Genomic DNA, 22,229 nt, shown 5'->3' with positions numbered 1-22,229 from the left:
TCACAGGGAACGAGTGCTACAGACAGATAGGAGGAGTTGCAGCCAATCAACTGTCACCATCACTGATGTGTCTGGAGGCTGCTGCAGACAAGGCAGCCCGGCATGCCATCTCCTTGGCAAAATGCTGCGCAGTGTCGCCTAACAGCCACAGAGAGACTTTTAACATCCGAGACGGTCTCTAAACCCAAGTTATATCCAATTTATTGATGCCCATTTTTAAAAGTCTTATCCTGAAGTTTAGTTTCAGAGATAATCGGTGTTATATAAAAATATGCAGAGTTATTATGCACAGTTATGGTTGGGGAAAATAAAAACAAATACAAATTAATTTTTTTAAATAATACATTTTAGATTGTAAACCATCAAAAATTTTACTAATTTATTGATGTGTGTTACAGGTTCATCTGACCAGTCTGCTTTTTGTCATATTTAAGTTTGTGATTTCTCAAATTAAACACAAACTTAAACTTGAGCTACGTTTAGTTGTGTCTACCGTCTTTGAGAAAATAAAAGTAAACATTTTCAAAAATTGAACGGCTAAACACACCAACAAAGAAAGATAGATGCATCCTATTGTTTTCTACATGAAAAAAAACACTGTTTTTTATTTGTAGATGCTGAAAGTGTTACAACAAACACCAAGATTCACTTTCTGACAGTAATTTGTTTTCTTTGTTAAAGGCAGAATTGTTCTGGCTGGTAAAACACAACCAGAGTTTTCACATTTAAACATCTGCACACTATGAAACAAGCTCCTCTTTAAATGCAAGTGAACATCTCTCAACAAAACAAGACAGAAAATGTCAAATTTAACCAAATATTCTGCTACTTTGATGGAAAAATTGGATGCAGTATAAATACTTTGGCAGATGATGATCAAAACAATCAGAAGAATGAAGTGATAATGCCAGTTTGAAACACACCTGGCTCTTAATCTGCTGCCAAACTGACACATTTCCACAAACATTATTTTTCTCTCCAGGTAAACACTGCTGAGGCAGGCAGCAGTCAGAAATGACCAAATGTAATCTCTTCCGCCCAGACGGACTCTCAAACTGACAGTGTGTTTACAGTCAGAGGAAAGAAAAACTAACAGAAAGCAGATTTATTTTTAGTGTTATTTAAATGTCATGTTACCATTTTCATTAGACTTAAGTGAAATATCTAATTGTGTTTGTACAAATACAAAACCTCTATTTCACTGCTAACGTTATTTTAATGATGCAGAAATTTGACCATTTTTGTCATTGCTGATATTTTGTCAAACTGCAAAATAAAGACCTGAACACAATAAATTTAGTCCACTGTGTTTGTAGTCCATTGAGGGATATTGGGAGAAAATTAATATTCTGATCGACTTTATTTTGGCAAATTAACATTATAAAGAAGAAAAAGATATATTTTACAAACCAATTATTTGACAAAAACTAAATCTGTTGAAGATAAGTCTTATTTTGGCCTGTCTTGTGTCAAACTCATTTTCGTTTTGGGCCAAATCAAGATCAAGAATGCTCTTAAAGGGCCGGTTGTGCCACAATGTATTGATAAAACCTGTTCACAAACTGTTAAAATATCAACGAATTCTTAAAACTAAACATTATTATTGACAATCTTTTCAGTCCCTCTAAGATTTTGTGATTCATTTTTATATATATTTTTTTGCAATAAAAATCAAAGTGTTTGTGCTACTAATTTGGAAATATTTGCAATATTTGTGCTTTTTTATGATGGTAAATGTGACATTTTACTTGATGTACAGATCATGGACTATAATCGGACATCAATTAAAGCTGAGGCAGCTGATTAGCACAAGTAAGAAAGTTTATGACTTTTTTTTTTTTTGAAAAAAAAAATTGCCAAGAAAATTCTTGGAATTTGTTGATTGTGTGTGAATTTGCACAATAATTCTCAAGAAACAGGAAGGATTGATTGGTATAATTTGGCAGCAAACAAATTATACGATTTGACTGCTAACTTAATATTTAAGCAAATTTAATGTTTAGTAGAAAATCTAGAGGGCCACATAAAAAGCTATGGCGGGCCGGATTTGGCCCATGGCCCTTGAGTTTGACACATTGCACTACAGTATTCTTTCAATAGTGTAGGAAATAAACGGCACAGATGACATGTGATGTAGAGTGAGAGTTTCCATGGACAAAACTGTCATAGTGAGATGGTGGAGGTTAAAGAGTGGTAATAGCAATAGGTGAAACAAGGAAAAGCTTCAATACTGCTGCTGCAGATTCGAGAATGTGTAACTCATGCATTGTTGTAGTTTGGCCATCAGATTAGCTAAAGCGGGTCTACCAAGCTGGCCTCACTCCAAACCTAAAACCTCAACGAACCAGCATAGCACTGCTCCAAGTGAGCTATTGTGAGGCTCTCAGCACCGCAGCTGCTATACTTATTGTGTCCAGCTGCTGCTCTGGCTTCAGCCAAAAGGATCTCCACAAGAAGTTGCAACACAAAATTCCCAATATACACAGTGAGAACGCCAGATGCAGTTCACATAGAACAAGTGTGCTCCACACTTGTGGATGAGAGCCCACAGCTGGGGACAAGGGAGCAAACCTTCAAATTTCACATACGTTTGGTTTTGCTGGTTGCTGGGAGACGGGAGAAAGGTCTTTCGTTTTTCAGTTTCAATTCAACCTTTATCACCAAAACAAACTCTGCCATTGAAAGAAGCAACAAGGAGGGAGGAGAAGGAAGGAAGAAACAGTAAGTTAGGTTTATAGACCATTACTGCACCGCTGTAGGTTAAAGTCAACTTTTACTCGAAATGGACACTTTGTATGCAGATACAAATCATATTGATTGATTTTTGGAGACACTGCACCAGAGTACACCGCTTGATCGGTTTGAATCCTCTCAACATCAAAACATAAAATCTTATGAAGTAAATTAGTCTAGTTTCCAGTGCAAATATCTTATTACTCTTAAAATAAGACAAACTAACTTAAAAGTAACTACTTAATTAAACAATTCCTTAACATTGATGAAAAAGTAATTGTTCTTTTGACAGATGAAATAGCTTATAACATGGAATAAAATGTTTTTAAGTGAAATAATCTGCCAATAGAACTAGTACCTTTTCATAAATATTACTAAAACAAGCCTCTATATCGTTCTAAAAGTTACCTGTAAGTTAATTTTGACTTTTTTGAAGTTTGCTGAAATAACTTCAAAACACCTGAACTTAGACGACCACCTTGGATGGGATTCTGCTCAAAACCTGCAATACTTGGAGTAGTCAAATTTAGGCTGAATTATCCTAAAATTATGGCACATTCATTCAAACCTTTACTCTTTAGAAAAAGTAGAGTAACAAAACAATGCCAAAAAGCCTTCAGATTGGTATTTTTGGCGTTAGAACAGTGATTCCCGCAGTTATTTTAGGGTCATAGCTGTAGATCTAGGTGAAGCATGACACAATTTTGGAAAATAAAAAAGCAAGAATAAAGTTGTATTATCAAGAAAACAACAAAATATCCAACCTTTATGTTTTCTGTTTTATACCTAACTGATAGAAAATATAAAGAGATGTCTAAAAATCATTTAACCCAAGGCCAAAATGTGACACAAACGGGACAAGACATTATTAACGTCCTAATGGAACAGAGAAGATCAAGCTCAAATATTTTGATGCATAAGAATAGCAAATGTGTCCTAAGGGACAGAAGTTTATATGGAATAAGTCTTACTAAAAAAAAATAGCCAAGGACAAATGGAAGAAATGGGACCTTGAGTGGACTAAAATCAAACTTTTTTATTTATTTATTTATTTTTAATCTAGTGGGAGAGACAGCCTGCAACCAAGGGCAAGAACAACTGTGGCATCTGTCACCGGCCATCTGGGAGAGCCGTAAGGCTCCTGTGGGCAACAAAGCAAATGTGACCTTAGTGTGACAGTAGAGAACACATCAGAGCAACACTGCAAACAATAAATAATAGCACAAAAAAGTGCATCTCAGCAAAATTTTTACTTACTCACTATTTACAGCTAAAATTTTCTGTTGATTTCTGAGATGTTTACAAAACGACAATATGCTGATCTGAAAACCAACAGATAAATTATGCAGTTCAAACTTCAGAGCATGCATTCCTAATAGTGCAACAACCTTCTGTAAAAATATCAGAGCTTCACAGTATTGACACAAAACCCTAAGTATTTTATCTGACTAAGGTGGCCAGCAAATCAGGCGCACCGCAGGGGTCTGTACTCTTACCATTTCTTTTCTCTATGTTCACCTCAGACTTCCAAAAGAAGTCACACCAGATTTACACTGCATGCGTCTCTGCTCTGCTCCGCTGTGCACTTTACCATCAGAGCAAAGACACATTTCCATTGAATCTGCTGCTGTGAAGCCTAGAAGAGCTTCCAGAAAAATACATGAGAGCCATAAAGCCAATGGTAAAAAGGATGATTTGTAATATAAAATACTGCAGTTCAAAACTTCCAAAGTTAATCTTTTTCTATTTTTCACCCTCTCACTTTGTCTACCTTGACCAATATGCCTGTGAATTGAGAGAAAACCTGGTTTTATGAATGCATAGCCATAAATTATACATACTGACTACATATATGTATAAATATACAAATATATTGATTGAAGGGGCAATGTCATGTATTTTCCAGGTACATAGTTTCACTTTGTAGCACAATCAAGTAATCAGGTTACCTTAAGTTGTTATAAAAATGTGATATGAATAAAATGTGATCTAAAAGAATTTTGACTTTGTAATTTAACGCTTAGAAATTGGGCCTCTGTCTCTTTAAGAAGGTCCTGCTCTTTCACAACACATTTTTTAAATATGTTTCTATTCTTGTGGCTCTTCATCACGCACATCTGTTTTTAGTAAGACAGTACAACGTACTGGTATCAGAAGTATCACTTCATCAGTGATATTAATCTGGAGACATCAATCAAGTCCAAAGAGCAGTTCATCCTCAGGTTCTGAGGACTGGATAAGCATCTGCCTGCAGCATCACTCTGCAGCAGGTCAAATGTATGTCTGGTGCTGCTGAAATGTTTTAGCAGCACGTTAACGTTCCCCATGAGGTTAATGTAGCCCTGGAGGCTCTGCTGCACACCTGCTGACTCGGTCCAATGCTAGCAATACAGATTATGGTAGAACTACCTGACAGCATCAAAATCTCTGAATAAAAAGTGAATATATTTCCTTTTTTTTAAAATCCCATCCTAGTGTCCTGAGTGCAGCAGAGTTTAAACTCTAGGAAGAATTTATGAGACAAACTCTCCACTGGTTTTTGAAACTTTTCCTCATGCTATTCTCCTTCAAATCAGCATCTGATTTACAAAGCAGATTGCACTTAATACATGTTGGAGCAAACGCATCCATCCCCAGAGTTGAACCTCTTAACTCCTCATTTGAATTCTAACTAACATGTTATTTAAGTTTACATCTAATGTAACGGTGCTAAACAGGAAATGGATTTATGAAAGTATTGATGAACAGGCCAGAAAGGAGACATGTTTTGTGACATAAAAGACATTTAAAAATGCACTCAGATAGCAGAAAAAGTGAAACATGTGGCACACTGATTGCAACATTAAAGACAACTTAACAGTTAATTGTTTAATACCTTACATGTAGCTTTTTTATTGTTGTTGAAACAGTAATCTTCCAACCATCCAGAAGATAATTGTGTGGCATAAAAGCACTTAATGCTTAGTGTATTTATTGATATTCTTATTGAACAAACAGTGAAGAAAAAAGAAAAAATAACAACCGCATGATAAAGACAGTTTAGGATTTAAAACATCAATTACAATTTATTGTGACGATGCATCAAAATTCATAGCATGAAAATATATTACAATAAATGATAAACGATATAATAAATGTGCAACCCTACTCTCCGATATTGAATGTTAAAACAAATTATTTTGCATTTTCTGTCAACATGATTTTAGCTAAATTAAGAGTTGAAAATACATTGATATTGAAAAACTATTTGTTTGTAGTATCTGGGCAATTGGCTGGTAAATATTTTGCATTTTATTTTTACATTCACAGGTGGAAACCTTATTCATGCACAAGCTAGTCATAACTACCAGGAAAGCTTAATACTTAGCTTACATTACAATACAAAATGTGCACACATAAGATGTTATTACATCCAAATATGTAGGAAGATGCTTTAAATAGACTAGACCTGCAGAGATTTCAAGATTCTCTATGCGTATTGAGTGCCAGTGGTTAACTATGCTGAGGGACTATAATGAAAATGCCTTGTTGGCAGCAGTGTGAGGCGTAGGCTGCGGAGGGGATTGAGTCGACATCATCTGTAATCCTACACTGACTTCCAGTCACACTCAAAAAAACAGTTGACCTCAATTTCCTTAAATAGTTTCCAATATATTTAAGCAAAAGGGTTGACTGGAAGGTGTTGAAGAAGTGTGAATTATCACGGGTGTGTTTTGCTCTTGTGAAATTCATTTCTTCACACACTCTCAGTTATGATAACACGAGTTTTTGAATTGTCCACAACACATTTATCTTCATTGGTATTATTGTACGTAAAATAAATACTGCCAATATTAGCTAATGATTTTTGTACCGTAGTATGGTAAAATCTTTGTCTTATTAGCATTATTAATATTAATAATGGCACAAAACAGCAGACGCAGCTACTTGCAGGGTTTGAATAAAAAATATTGTTGAAAAAAGCCAAAGATTGTGAGGGAGTTTTCACATTTGTGATTTGAGACACTAGTTTTTTTCCCTATTTTTCATTATGGTTGTATTGTCTTTGTGATTTAGCTCTCTGAAACCGAAAATAAATGTCACCTATGTTACTTATCTTTTTGTTTTTATCATTTATGTCGCGTCCTACATGAATCAGGACTTGACACTGGTTGTATACTTGATTGTCTTTACCACTTAAATTGTGTTTCGTAACATTACAGAAAAGATATCTTCCTAAATCAGTTGCCAGAGGAAAAAGTCACAGCTCTCAGTGTTGATGGTTATATTCACAGACATCTGCTTCTGTTACGCAGAAATAAAATGCTGTGCTTTGCTCAATGTGTAAACAAATCTTTGTCTTCAACTGGAGCACCTCCTTGTTTAAAAAGAAATAAACCTATAAAGTAAAAAATCCAACATGTTCCCTCTATTTTAGCAACAGCGAGACAAGTATCTGTTCTAAAATGTGGAATAGTAAATTCATGTTGAAACCAGCATGTCCAGTCTTTTCAACATCAATATCAACAACTGTCAAATGTTATTTTTCTTTCTTTTTTTTTTTAAATCGCTGGGTTTCACACTCCTGACAACAGGTCGGTTTCTCCACAACAACCCAGACAATGGGAACTTGGTCCTTATATATGTTTTTAGCTTTGACTGCAAGTTTAAAGTATGTGGCGTTTAGTGGGTTCAAAGCTTCAATCTGCATTTAAAACAGAGCTTGGAAAATAGTGACTAAAGAAAATAGTCTAATATCTGCATGATAACTATACAGAGAGTTTGGGGTCAACAATATCTCTCTTTGGCTGTGATATTTGCATCAATGTTGTTTGTAATTTATCGGTATTACAAATAAAATACAAAAATATTAGTGAAACAGAACTTAAACTCATAAACCAAGATTGTAACACTATGTAGTTTCTTTAGATTAGAATAACAATTTAAGAATAATATACATTTCTAGACACATTTATGGTTATCCGTCATAAACATTTGTAAAGAAAAAAAAAAGAGAAAGTACACATAACCATAAATAATATTTGTTATAAGAGTTTTTTAAGGGACATTATGTAATGAAGGAAACCAGGAACATTTGATTCATTTACATTTATTCAATAAGGGGGAAAAAAGTCTCTGCTACACAATTTTAAACCAAATCACAAATAATCCCTTTGAAGTAAATTTTCTCTTTAACTCAAACTGTTTAGAAAATTTTACAATAGAAATCCATCACTTTCTGTTTCAGAAACTGGGCACAGAAACCCATGTTTATTTTACCACTAAGCTCAGTAAGTAGGATAATAACAAAGGTCACAAATGTATTTGATGTCTATAACAACAATATGATGCCATCTAACATTTAGGAACTAATGTTTAGGAGATTTATCAGGAAAAAAAAAGAGTCAATACCGTCACAACTGTAAACGCGGAGTTGGTTCAACTCAACAAGGACTTTAACAAAATCCATGCTCTGTGGTCAGACTGAGCGATTCTGGATTGTAAATCAACGACAAAATGCTTGTGTTTCCCAGTAAAACCAGCTGGAGAAACGGGCTGCAGCTCAGCTTGGGTTACTTGGTGACGGGCAGTGCCTGCTGATTTGTGTCATTACATTACAGAAGTTTTTGAAACTTGTTTTCTACACCAAAAAACACAAAGCTATTGCCAAAAGAAAAAAAAAAAAAAAAAACTGCTGGGAGGTGTCACAAAAAAATCCAATTTGGTGCCACTAAATGTGATCACCGGCCTAAATGTGGTATATGCGGTATAATTATTTCGGCAGCCGGCTTTAGTGATTAAGTGGAATGTTGAAATAACTGAAAATTACGTATTTTAATGCTTTGCGCATATATTTGATAACGTTTCATTTCTCAAGCACAATCCAATGTTGATGGACGTCTGAAGATAAGATCAGTGCTCCGCCTCGCTCCCGTTCCTCTAATCTCACATGCTCCATGCTCTTATCTGCTTCGACTCATATTAGAAGGCTGACAGGAATAGATTGGATTGACTTTTAATTAGGTGTACTAAAAAGGTAAAAAGGGTTGTAACTGTCTGAGTTTCCTCGCAGGCTCCTTTAGATAGGCGGCCAGTGTTTCTCGTTTTTGTCATCTTCTAATCAGACTCAGACAGATGGATTTTTAAATGCTGACCAGTATTTCCTGGAATATTGCGGAGCCTAATTTATGCATCATTTAAGGTTTTTTTTTTCTTTATTTATGTGAAAAAGAAAAAGAAAAAAAATCAAATAATGCATATGAGATTGATGGATAGAAAAAATGCACAGATTATTCTATGGCATGACCTGAAAATTAATATTGACAATGTTCTCTATTCAGTGTAATTGAATAAGAAAAAATGGGCAAAAACTTCAGTCTGCAGACATGCAAAGACAAAGACCTTGCAGCTGGAATAGCAAGAAACTGATGTTTTAATGCAATAATTCCCAAATACACAATGTGTTGTGTACAAATACACAACACATTTTGTAGATTTTTCTTTTGAAAGAAATAAACAGATAAATTGAACCCAGGCTTTGTTGAATGTAATAAAAATTACAGCTGCAAGTTATACCTGTGAAAGTAGATTTATAAAATTGCAAATCATTTGTTATTCAAATTAAGCTACAACACAAAATAATGTAAATTTATTTTTTCCAGACAGTCACACTGCAAGAAGACATTTAAAGACATTATTTATGTCAGGATCTCCGAAAATGTTCTAATATAACAAGCTTTGCTCATAATGGCTTACATTGAACAACTTTTTTTTTAACTCTACACAACAAATAGGAATCACACAGAACCAAGATATAATAGAAATATCAGGCGATTATAAAATACCCAAAATGTTTCCAATAACTTTTATATATATAAATTAAAGGCAATAATAATTACAAAATTATTATAATTTAACAATACAATTTTTTTCATAAATTAATAATTATTTAACAATAATTTATTAGCACTCTGTGGCAGGTGATATCAAAAGTAATAGTGTGTCATTCATGTTGCAAAAAGTATGCAAGCTTATCAGTAAACACTACAAGAACAACACTTTAGCACAAATCCTAAAACTGAACTGTAATACAAAATAACCCTATACTTAAAACACGTCTCCAACAGATTATGACACTTTTCCATGCACATACAACAGCAAAACAAAAACCACAACAGCAGCAGTGAATCTATATTAGTCCTTGTCAAACACTACATTCTGTCCAGGTGACAGAAAATGAAAACTTAGCCAAATGATGACAGCGATCATTACTTGGAGGACGTCTACAAGCCCAGCTGCTTCCCCATCGCCTCCCTCTGGCACAGCCGTGATAGAAACAGAGCACAAGCTGCACTGCTATAATATAATGGCGCCTTCAATTAAAAAACATTTAATTTGGCTCGCTTGAGTGGTCCTTTGTGCTCCGTGGTAATGGCCATCATTGAGAAAATTGGGCACAAAGGGCGAAATCGTGGAGCAACAAGGAGCAGAATTATTTTAGAGTAAAAGGTTGTGTGAGAACTCGGTTGTGAAGAAATGCAGCTCGAGCTCAAGGAAAAACAAAACAGAAATGGTCACAGACGGATGAGGCAGGCATCTAAATTATGTTAAATATAGCTGAATTTCTGACAATATCAATTCCATCCAAAGCTAAAAACACTATTAGACTAGTGAGACAATGTATGACAAGAAACACAAGCTAGCAACATTTAAGAGACAAGGAAACTTATGGATGACCACCAAATCACCAAAAGACATTTAAGTATCTGTACTTGTCTAAAAATTCAAACAGCACATATAATTTTGATGATACAGCAACAATCGACTGAAATGTTGGAGAAAACAGCTTGTACTGTCAGGCTTCAGTAAAATTTGAACTGCTCTTTAAAATTAAATCCACTTTTCGAGGATCTACACAACAAAAAACTGCAGTGTTTTCTTTCTATTCTATTTCTATTTATCAAACTTGGAGCTAGGCCGGTCACAATAATCAATAAAGCAATTAATCGCATAATAAATTAAAACAAACTCAATTTCCAATGGCCTGATTTCTCATTTATCTCTTTTTGTCTCTCTTTCTACCAAAAACTGGAGGATAAAAGTCTTCAGTTTGATGTTTTAGTCTCATTTACCCCTATTTCTGAAGGACAATTTTGTTTATTCATTTTGTTTATTTATTTTGAATATTTAAAATGTCTTCCTGTTCCAGAGTTAAATGTTCATTAGAATTTAAAGTTTACTGATCTTTGAGAATGTGTTCTTGCATTATTCTTATTCCATTACCATTATATTACTTAAAAACAGTCTAAAAAAACATACTATCATCGTTAATCGCAATAACTTCTGGAACAATTCATCAACCAATTAAATTAGTTATTGTGACAGGCCCAGTTGGAGGGTCATTTTTTATGCACAACTTGGTCAGTATGACATTGTTAATTAAGTGTATTTATAGCTGTAGATGAAGGGTTTCCCCCAGCGTATTATCAGCCTGGCGGGCCACCAGGCTTTACTTGTGCCCCCACCAGGCTAAGCATTGCTTATTTATTTAAGTTTTTTAAAATGTTTGGATTTTTAAAGACTTTGTAGTTGGTGTTCAGGCATTAATCTTCCAATCACACATATCAAGTGATGATTTCAAATATCCTGTCAATTTAAAATAAAAAATGTAACTCAAAAATGTACCGGGCCAGTGGACGAACGACTTCTAAGACAGAAAAGAAAACTTGCCCAACTTAGCAAGTTTTTGGGGATAACCTTAATATGTACAATAAGTATTGTATATTGCACTTTATTTTTTGTTTGGCTCTAATAAAAATATTTGAAAAATTCAACATAGGATGAATCTGTTTATTATTAGGGTGAATAATAGTTGGATTGCAAAAGGTGCTTAATCGATTTGAACCAGATAAAGGTGAAACTGTCAGTTAATGAGTTTAAGGATTGTATTTATCTTGAATGCAAAATCTATGTTTTTGTACAGTTTTGACTTAAATTTGCAATATTTTACAGTCTGGATTCTCAGTCAACGATTAATCTATTACTAAATTAGTTTATTATGTCAATTATCGATTAATCAGGTTAATTGTTTCAGCTCTCTACACCACCAGGCTACCGATCTCCACCACCCGGATCACCGCCCAGCCCACAGCGAGACACAACATTTAGGGCACTGCAACCCCCCACCCCAGAGATTGGGGTGCTGAGCACCAATGATGTCATCAATCTCCGTGATGACCTCCCGGAAAACAGTCGGGGCAGACCCACCTCAGGCGAACTGAAAACAGACGAGGTCAGAACCCCCCAACTGAACAAAAATGGTGGCAAACAATAATACTGAAACGATTAATCGAATTAATTGTGGTTAATCAATTATTGGAATAATCAAATTTGGTCATCAAACTAAAACTGGCCATTTGCTGAAAGACAACACTTTCAAAATAGTAATTAAGCCAAAGCTGTACAAAAAATACATACATTTTCCATTTAAGATGAAAAACCTTATATATGTGCCCAAAACAGCTCAAGAGGGATTTTTAGCTTCACCTGGTTCAGATTCTGTAAAAAACAAACAAACTCAGATTAAGCATCTTTTTCTAGTTATTAATTTAAAAATCAAAAACAGGTAAGTTCAGTTTTTTTTTAGCTATAGATGTTTCCTCCACTACTAATGATCAGGCATTCACTACACAAATGTTGCGTTATTGCATTTTTTATGCTGAAATAGTAATTTTTTATGTAAAAAAAAAAAAAATTATTTGCATCTGTTATTGTATTTATAGTAAAAAATAAGTAGTTAAATAAAAAAAATTTAAAAATCAGCAGAATGTGGTCATTTTTTTATTTAATTAATCAATTAATTGTCAGAATCATCAATTAGAAAAATAATTGTTGGTTGCAACGATTATTTGCAAGACTCCACAAACCCCAACAATTTTGTGAAACTTTGACTAGTAACAGCATTGTACTTCAAAATTAGCATGAAAAACATTTCTAGATTTGGACCCATAAGTTTTTTTCTGTTGAGCTAATCTAAGTCAAAGCTGTGATTTTTCTTCAGATCTGTTGTTATCCAATTACTTTTATCTCTAATGTGGCGCAGAATCAGCTAAAAATGGTGAAAAGGTGGAATCCTGTTCATGTGTAAAACATATTTTCTATACGTCTGCACATACAAGACGTATAACCACACAAAAATAAACATTTTCACAATACTTTCACCTACTGTGCTGAATTTGTACCACCAATCCGTCGCCAAGGGAAATGGAAAAGTAATGGGACGCAGAACAATTCAACATCCCACACAAGGTGTATGTGCATCCCTGCATTCATATGATGGAAAACAAAGTGCAGCTGTTCCTCTGTGACATCATTTGGATGCAATTGCAGACATCAGAAAGCATCTGTCTGCGTTTACAGATGGAAGTAAAATGAGAAGGAAAGAGCTACAGCGTCGCTTTGGTGTTAGCAAAATAATGCCACCAAAGGAAATCAACTGATTACTGAATACCTGTCACAATAACAAATTCTGTTGGATGATAACCTGATCCAGAGGTTATTGCAATACACGGTATTATTGTTTTGAGACAATTTTTAGGTAATATAATGGTAATAGCATAGTAATAATGCAAGAATACATTCTCAAAGATCAGTAAACTTTAAATTCTAATCGACATTTAACACTGAAACTGAAATCCAAATTAAGTGAACAATGAATAAAATGAATTTTGAAGTCTATCTAAACAAAATGATCCGTCAAGAAAAGGGCTAGTTGAGACCAAAGTAGCAAACAGAAGATTTTTATCATCCAGTTTCTGGTATGAATCGGGGGAAAAAAGAAATGAGCCATAAATTATGATCAAAGCAAACATAAAGGAAATTATGTTTGTTTTATCATTCGATTAACTGATTTATTGGTTATTGTGACAGACCTAGTGTTGGGATTTGATGACATGAAGGAAAAAAAATGCTGTTTTTCACACAGTGTTCCTTAAAGAAGCTTCACACCTTCACTAAATCGTCCCTGCTAACATTTATGCTGTTTTACCTCAAGGCAGATTCAAATTCCTTGACAGAAATCCAGCTGCTTATAAAATTACTGATTATAATTCATGCAGTCAAGTCTATGTGATCTGTTTTTAGTATTGACCTTTCTCAGCTTGTCTTTTACTGATCATTTGTGGAGGTTTTGACACTTCTGTACGACCTCGAGGAGCAGCTTTATCACCCTGTAGATATCTGTTTGTAGAGAGCCGTGGAGGCGGCTCTGCTCAGGACAAACAAATAAAGATCCCTGTTATAGGAGCAGAGGCAGGTTTACTGCGAGAAGGAGATGCTCATTTGACTTATAATGACAGAGCCTGAGAGCTATTATGTTTTCAATGGGGGACTTAACCATAAATCCATTTCGGATCTGTGTTTGAGGCAAACTCGCTGGGGGAAGCTGTGAACAGCAATCTGGACCGAATCAATTGTTTCTACTGATGGTGTCCACCTGCAATTTGCTTCTGATGATAACGGGGGTTTGTGCTTTTACTGATGGGCTGTTTCAAATTACTACTGATAATATAAAGTGCTTGTTTTCCTTTGCTAGCTACAGAACATGAAGAAAGGAGTTTCTCGCCTAAATAAAGGTAATATTTTCAAGCTATCTCTGTCTATATACGATCATGAATAAGCTGAAATATTAAAACTCTAACCTTTAAGTTATTGTTGTTTCCTGCCACACTTTTTAGAATATTTTTTTGAGAAACAGCTCTGTCAAATGCAGCTGCCCAAAATATATTTTTTTTCCAAATTGAATATCCAGCTACTGTAAAATGAATCAGTTTTAGTATTTTAAACACACCAAAAAATAAATAAAAATATACCTCCCAAATGAAATCTTCTTTTGATCTCAACACAAATAAATAGTTTACTTAAAAATTATTATTTTTATATATATGTACACCAAACTCACCTTGTCATAATGCAGAAGTTTTTATTATTATTGTTATTATTAATAAAATGGTCATTATCTGAATGCATGAATGGATGATTTACTAAATCATCTCATTTCATTGTCCTGTATAGCCTCAACAGTAAATAAATTATTTCTCAAATATTGTTTTTAGGTTCAGTAATCCTTGTCTATACGATGATATGCAAAAGTCCAGCTATGAATTATACATTTTTAAACAAAGAAAACTGAAAAAATACATTTAAAATAGTAATAGTTTAAATAATAGGCATATATTTGTAAGTATGTGGATTTATACACCTCGACTCTTAATAGAAACCATTTATACCATTAAATAATCTTCATTCAAATTGTGTTTTTCAAACTAGCTGCTTTGACAAAGGTTATAATTCCTAAGTCTGTAACAATAAATTCTGCTGGACAATAAATTGGTCCAGAAGTTATTGCCATAAACGATAATATTGTTGTTTTGAAACAATTTTAAGTAATATAACAGTAATGGTAAAATAATAATTCAAGAACTCATTCTCAAGAATCAGTAAACTTTAAATTATAATAAATATTTTCCACTGTAACTGGACAACATTTTAAATATCCAAAAATAAATAAACAAAACACCAAATAAAATTAATTTTGAAGTCTTGGTAAACAAAATTGTCCTTCAAAGAAAGAGTTAGTTGAGACCAAACTTAAGACTTTTACCATCCAGTTTTTGGTAGAGAGAAAAACTTAAGATTCATGTCAAAGGAAATGATTGAGTTTCTTTTCATTTATCATGCGATTAATTGATTTATTTATCATTTTTGTGTATCTAACAGACTGTTTCATGAAAAACTATTTTCTAATTTTAGAACTTATATTTACAGTGATTTGTGTATTTTTTTTATGTGAACAGGATCGTATGGGGACTCTTTGATTTATGTATTTTTAATTCATGGTTTGTGTTTTACTTTGCCAATTGTCCAGAGGGTCCTCAAATAAAGACAGAAGGAGTTGTGTGCCAGCTGGCTGTCATGGACGTTAGTCATAAAACACATTAGGAATGCCACGCACATGGCAGCTGTAGCGTTCAGTGTCGCGCGCCAATGGGACATGTCATCAATCTCCATTAAAAACGCACAGATTTTATTTATATTCAATTATAGTTTTTACCACCTTGTCACTAAAGACATAAGGGTTTTAGATCTAAAAAAAGAAGCTGATTATCAAGAAGTCAACAGGAACAGTATGCTTAGTGGGTGATTGTTCAGTCTCTGGTAGACTTTATCAGCAGAAGCCATGACTCCATTGACAGGAGAGGGCTGGAGCTCAAGCTGCTCCCCGCTCAATCTCGTTCCACATGATTATTCTCAATTTCACAGCTGATGGTTTTTACTGAGGCAGACGGTGGCAGCCAAATGTTAAAGTACAAAAGAAAAAGCTCAGAGATAGGAGAGAAAGTACAACACATGGGGGAGGGGAAGGATGTCAAGAAGATAAGCGGGTCGGTACGATTCATCAGCGGCGTTTGCGATTGAGGTAATCTGAGAATGCAACCTTGCTTTTGCCAGACATGATGCACAATTCAGGGGGCGAGGAGTCTTTTATGAATCAAAAGATATACAAATTTAAAGTTCAGTTCTTGCTTCAGATTGACTCCTTAATGATCCAAAAAATGTTTTCCATCATATCAGCATAAGGAACCGCATATGCAACTATAGGTGTGATGGTTTAAATGAAAAGATGGTAAATCCACATGGTGTTTTCTGTCCAGCCCTTTGTTTGCTGTAGACAGAGACTCGCTCCCCCATCTCTTCCCAACATATCCAGCTGTGAAAGCCCTTCTCCAGCAGAAAATTGGCCTGCTGTGAAATACATATGTAAACTGTGACTGCAAAAGAAAATCCTGGGCAGATTTTTCTGAAAATATCTGGTGAAAAGGATGAAAAAGGTTGGAATTGGAAGTACACCGTTTAGCCTTTTAAAAACACTGACAATCATGAGTATTATGGGTGACATGTTGATTAGTTTTATAATAAACTTATAAAAATAAATAATTTCAATGCTTTTCAGTCATCCATAAACATTTTAAACAGCATCTTACATGTAGAGCTTATTTGGTTGTAGTATTGAATCTCTGTGCTGCATTTGACACAACTGATCACAATTTACTGATTGACTCTAGAAAGTCTTTTGAACCGTCTACATCATGTGTCAAACTCGAGGTCCGTGGGCCAAATCCAGCCTACCATAGCTTTTTATGTGGCCCTCTAAATCCTTGAGACCATTCTCAAGTAACCAACTGGTAGTGGTATAATAATGGAAGTCCAATAAACTTCAATTTTGTAAAAGAAAAACTTAACACTGGAAGATATTTTAAATATCTAAAATAAAACAGGCAAAATCAATAAATTAGACAAATCATGGTGTTTTATTAGCATAATTTCCCTTCAAGAAATATCCATAATCAGGATGGAAACTACCAAGCTCATTTTAAGTTATTATGCGATTAATTGCTTAATGCGTTTTTTTTGGTGTGTGTATATTTGCCACCTTTGCGCTAAAGTAAATATACATAAATATGGCCAGATTTTAGGCTGAGTGGATGTACAGCAACTCATTAAAAAGTGAATGCACTGCATGAGTCGGTAGCAAATTTTTGGAGCAGGCCTTCTGTCAGATTTGCACAAATTCAGAATGACAATTTTCCCCCTCAGTCCTCAAGAAGGTCGATAAAGAGCAGCAAATAATTTCCACTCAGATGCTGAAAGAGCAGAGATTGTTGGGTATTCCTCTAAAAAACAATGTTTATTATTTTATTAAAATGAGTCACACTTTCTTCATCACTTACGCAGTGAGTGATGAAGAACCCTATTTTAGCTCCACATACAGAAGCATTAATCTGGAGCTTCTGTAACCAGGGACATTTTGTGGTATGCTATTGTGATAATACAAGTGGCAATAAGAATGATTTATTGTTACTTTTTTAGATAACTCTATGACTGTGATTGCATAACAAACTAATGTTGCTCTTGAAAAACACATATTTTCAGTATGTTTCTTTGAAGTGCCCCATTAATCATATTTTTTACATTTATTGATATTTAGTGATATTTTTATTGACAAACAATGGGGAAATAGTTAAACTAACAATCCAGACCAACATGGACAGATTTGGGGGCTTCCAAATATCATCAATAGGAATTTATTGCAACAACAATTATCATAATTCTCATAATGATAAGAAATTTATCACAACAAATGATAAACAAAAGCTCAGGTATTTCCCATAAGCCACAGGTACTTTTGGAAAAGCTATGAAACGACAAGGTATCCTTAATATGAAACTGTTCAGTGTTTTAACAGCTACAAAGGTTTATTTTACCTTGACAGAATAACTAACCTCTCTCTTAAAGTGTGTCTGAATCAGGGTTGAAATATGCAACTGTTTATATCCCAAAAATATTTAAAACCCACCCAACTGCAAAGAAAAGTACAAATCATGATGCTGCAAAGGGTTGTACAATACTACACATAGAGACACTTGATTAACCAATGACTAATCATTTATAATGGCATTTAATAGATTCTAAACACTTCAAAAATAAATCCAGTAACAAGGTAAGTGCAATAGCACATTTCACTAAAAGTTTTGTGTTTATTTCAAAAGAATTTTCCACTGAATGGTTTCTAGAAACCTGACAAATGTTGTGAAAAGCAGTAAAACTGTAAACAATTTCCAGCCCAATTGGGTAGAAACCCACACAATCTGGCAACACTGGTCTGAATGAGATGGTTTTATACCCAAACACAGTCCTTGGATGAAGTTGTACCAAGCTGTCCCGCTGTGACCAAAGGAAAAATTCAAAAGCATAGATCGACTGAAGGAGGTCAGTAGTGAGACGGATTTAAGTAAAATATTGCAGAATTACATAAATTTACCCAAAAATGTCAAAATATTTTTTACACAGAAACACAAACATAGAAGACTAAACGATACAGATAAATGTGTGGATGTGCCTAAACTTTCTCCAACAAGAAACAAAGATAAAACTGAAGTTATTATATTTGGACCTAAAGAGGAACAATCTAGAGTCAATGCACAGCTTCACATATTACATCTAAAACCACAGCAATCAGGCCTGAAACCTGGGAATAGTGATGGACTCTGACCTGAACATTCAAAGCCACATAAAGATGGTTATAAACTCAGCCTTCTATCACCTGAAGAACATTACTAATGTCTCAGCAAGATCCAGAAACTCATCCATGCATTTAACTTTAGTTGCACTGATTACTGCAACAGTGTCTAAAAAAAAAAAATCAGGAGAGCTGCAGCTGATCCAGAACGCTGCTGCTGGTGTTCTGACTAAAACCAGGAAGTTAGAGAACATCAGCCCGGTTCTAAAGTCCCTACACTGGCACAGAGGATAGACTTTAAAATACTGTTGTTAGCTTATAAATCACTGAACAGCTTAGCATGACACTACATTAAAAATCTGCTTTTGTCATGGCAACCTTCCAGATCTCTCAAGTCTTCTGGTTCTGCTCTCCGTCCCCAGAACCAGAACCAAAGATGGAGAAGCAGCATTCAGCTTCTATGCGCCACAAATCTGGAATATACTTTCTGAAAACTGAAAAGCAGCTGAAACACTGACTTCCTTTACATGTAGACTAAAAACCCACCTGCTTGGAATTGCTTTTGAAACATAATCAATTACAAATTTACTAAATGTAATATTTCGACTGTTGATTCTATGTCGCATGACTTTGTGTTTTTTCATTTTTTATGATGTAAAGTACTTTGAACGGCCTTGTTCCTGAAATGTGCTATAGCAGTGGTTCCCAAAGTGTGGGATGCGCCCCCTAGAGGGGGAGCAGTGCCTTGCAGTGGGAGTGGGGGGAGGGGCAGTGTGGATGAATGGAAAAAAACAAAACAAAACAGTTACATTAAAGTGTTTCACTGTTTATGTATTTGTTGCAACCTGAAGTGTGAAATAAACTTCAGTGGAGTTTGAAAACAAAATGTCTTTAAAGGTTTATGTCTGGTTGAACGATGTGTGTGCTCAATTTTTTTTTTTTTTTTGGGGAGGTGGGGGAATTTTATTGTAATCCATAGGGGGGTCCAGAAGAAAATCTTTGGGAACCACTGTACTATAGAAATAAAACTTGATTGACTAAATAACCCAGTTAGTCAGCTAATCAGCAAAAACAGTTGATTTTAGTAGTAGTTTGTACATAACACAAAGATCTAAATCCTGCAGTTATTTGTGTGGGAAATATGTTTCCAGATTCGCATCCAGAAGAAAAAGCAAGCTACACAAAAAAAAAAAAGTGCAAACTCCCAGCTGCACACATAAGGAGTGCTGGTGAAAATGACTGCATCCCTCTGGGGAGTGGGCAGTGGGAGATGCGGGACTTGATGAATCAAGGACCTTTTGTTTGCAGCAAAATTATTGCTTCAGCCTCGTTGGAAAAGAACATCGCGTTGGCTGTGCTTGGCAGGTGGGAGACAGTCATTTGTGGCCATTTAGGTTTGAAGCTGCCGCAAAGAGAGACTGAGGAGAGCAAGGTCATTTAAAGAGGATGTAGAACGTAATGATGTGGCCAATGAAGGGTGTTTAAGTGTGTCTACTCTACTTGTATTGAGCTGCAACTCAGCACGGCACAGCAACACTTGCAGTAATGAAAGAGACTCACAGGGATCTTTACGATAAACACAAATCTCAGACGCAAATGTGATATTTCAGATTTAGAAATCCCTCGAAACGCTCTCTTTTCTGTCTCTTATTAATTTAGCAAATTTGCAGAATTATGTTAAAAAAACAGAATTCAAATGAACCTCTGGCCTTACTAGATGTGCGCAAAAAACAGAAGAAACATTTTGATTTTGTGGTATTTAGCATGTCATTTTTAAATCTGCACACGATGCAGAACAGACCTTCATATCACAACAGGAAGAACACGTCAGAATGAGCAAACCTGCTGCTTTTTGAGCACAAGCTTCAGATTTCTATGCAAAGTGTGGAAAAAAACACTGAAAAAAAGACGTATTCACTGGGTTGATTTCTGCTAAATATCATGTGATTTGTTGTCCGCGATTTACGACCGACCATTTTACAGCAATGAACAAGCAGAAGGATGGATGAGACTTTTTCCTTTTGTTTATTATCCTAAACATTAAAATAACCTTATGATTCATAACAGAAACATTTACAAATGACAAAAATAATCCCTATTGAGTAAGGGTTTTGCAGTTCCAATGTCATTTAAAAAGCTTCAATTTAGAACAGAGAAAAAATATTTTAATGTAAATCGATTTAGAGAAAATAGTTACCAGTGAATGAATGTATTTTAATCCCTGAGGAGATTCCTTAGAAAAAAAAAATCTGAATATTTCTTTCCTTTACTCATACTGAGGGACTGGAAATAGCTTTGCTAAAACAGAAGTAAAATATTTAGCTAAATCAATTGTGCTACGTCTTTTTTTAAGAATATTCAACTAATCTTTGGCATTTTTAAATGTCATTTTGTATAAAAAAGAAAGCATTTCAATATCACATCCACAAATTATGAATTCCTCCATGCAATGCACCACCGCATAATCCACAACTGAGCCTCTACAAAGGAGCACTGCAGACACAGCCAAAGAAAAACCTTAAATTTAACAAGAAATAAATAATTTGGCTTCTTTATTTACAAGCAACCCTTTGACCTGTAGACGCAGCAATACTAAGACTTACCCTCGCCCAATAAACCCAAGAATGACAGTAGAAAAATATAAAAATATTCAACTTATTCTAAAACGGATCTGATTCACCACCATCATTTCTGGGGGGGAGACAGAAAAGCTTAAGCAAGAAAATAAATTTCCAAACCTTTCTGCGTTTTTACTTCCTGTAAATATTCCCAACTTTATATTTATATTTTGTAGCAGCTCAACAGGATGCACAATGCAAACTATGAATGCTATATGGCGTATGTATAACTCTATATGTTTTGCTACAAACATATAAGTCCATTTGATGGTTTGAGGTAGTTTTGCAGAAATTAGCTGCTCTTTGGTAAAACAGAGCAGACGCATTAATTAAAGCTTTTTAAAAAACGAGTCTAAATGGAGTTTAAACACAACCCGCCCCCAAATGTAAAAACAAAAACAGTTTTTCTACCTGAGTGAGTCGGCTGCGGAGCCCCTCTGCTGTCCATTTCCAGCTGCCACAGATTACAGCGCGAGCTCAGCTCCTCGTGAGAGCGCGAGCAAGTCAAGAAAAAGATAAACTGCGCGGGTAATGGGCGCGCGCTGCGCCGCCGCCGCCTGCGCGAGAGAGATACCGAATCACAGCGCGCGAGCTGGGATGACAGAGGACAACAGAGGAGGACGAAATGAGAAAAAAAATAAAAAACATAAAACACAGAGCGGGAGGCATGAAGAAGCAGCAACTCGCACACAGAAATATGTTGCCACGAAGAAGAAACACTTGGAAAAACGTTTACATTTTCAAAACAGGATGAAGAGACTGATGGTTTTATCCCTTAAACTGCAAAACAATCACTTCCTAAAATTAAATTTTAGGTAAAA

The 22,229-nt window shown here is 34.9% G+C and overlaps 1 protein-coding gene across 1 annotated transcript in view; it reads right to left on the bottom strand.

The window, feature by feature from the left end:
- LOC129368233 (zinc finger protein 385B-like) overlaps positions 1-21,899 on the bottom strand; it is a 64,322-nt gene extending 42,423 nt beyond the window's left edge. The window contains exon 1 of the mRNA XM_055043119.1: positions 21,820-21,899. Within this exon, the coding sequence (XP_054899094.1) occupies positions 21,820-21,856 (37 nt within the window). The 5' untranslated portion in view covers positions 21,857-21,899. The remainder of the gene's footprint in view (positions 1-21,819) is intronic.
- Between the last annotated feature and the right edge of the window lie 330 nt (positions 21,900-22,229).

Source organism: Poeciliopsis prolifica, unplaced genomic scaffold (assembly GCF_027474105.1).
Source record: "Poeciliopsis prolifica strain line A6 unplaced genomic scaffold, Auburn_PproV2 SCAFFOLD018, whole genome shotgun sequence".
Taxonomy (NCBI): domain Eukaryota; kingdom Metazoa; phylum Chordata; class Actinopteri; order Cyprinodontiformes; family Poeciliidae; genus Poeciliopsis; species Poeciliopsis prolifica.
This window is presented reverse-complemented; position numbering and strand designations above follow the sequence as displayed.